This window comes from Haliaeetus leucocephalus, unplaced genomic scaffold, assembly GCF_000737465.1.
Source record: "Haliaeetus leucocephalus isolate CR32 unplaced genomic scaffold, Haliaeetus_leucocephalus-4.0 Scaffold439, whole genome shotgun sequence".
Lineage (NCBI taxonomy): Eukaryota > Metazoa > Chordata > Aves > Accipitriformes > Accipitridae > Haliaeetus > Haliaeetus leucocephalus.
In genome coordinates, this window is record NW_010972875.1 from 8,679,913 (window position 1) to 8,680,336 (window position 424).

Below are 424 nucleotides of genomic sequence, written 5' to 3' on the forward strand. Positions count from 1 at the left end.
GCCCCGCGGCCCCGGCTCCAGCCCAGCCCCTGCCGCAGGCGGTAGTTCAGCACCAGGCAGTCCAGGAGGGTCCCGAGGCGCTGGGGTCCGGCGAGGGGACCGAGGCACAGCGACGCCAGGGACGCGCCCACCACTTCCTTCAGGCGGCTCCCGGGCACCAGCCGCTCGCCCAGCCGCGGCGGCGGCTCCCGCTCCCCATCCCCCTCCTCGCCCGGCCTCCCGCTGCCGCCCGGCTCCGGCGACACCTCCGAGCCCACGGCCAGGGGAGAGAACGCCATCGGCTGCCCGGCTCCGGCGAGGGGGGTGTGGCGCTCCCGCTCCGGCCGCCGGGCTCGGCTCCGCGCACGACGCTGCTGAGGCACTGGCGGCGCGGGGAGGAGGAGGAAGAGGAGGAGGAGGAAGCAAGGCACCCTCGCGGGCGGGG

General features: G+C 78.3%; 1 protein-coding gene across 2 annotated transcripts in view; it reads right to left on the bottom strand.

The window, feature by feature from the left end:
• The window catches only part of LONRF1 (LON peptidase N-terminal domain and ring finger 1), a 15,717-nt gene extending 15,300 nt beyond the window's left edge, over positions 1-417 (bottom strand). For both annotated transcript variants that reach the window (XM_010574533.1, XM_010574531.1), the window contains exon 1: positions 1-417. This exon is cut by the window's left edge and continues 347 nt beyond it. In XM_010574533.1, the coding sequence (XP_010572835.1) occupies positions 1-278 (278 nt within the window). In that variant the 5' untranslated portion in view covers positions 279-417.
• Positions 418-424: the final 7 nt, after the last annotated feature.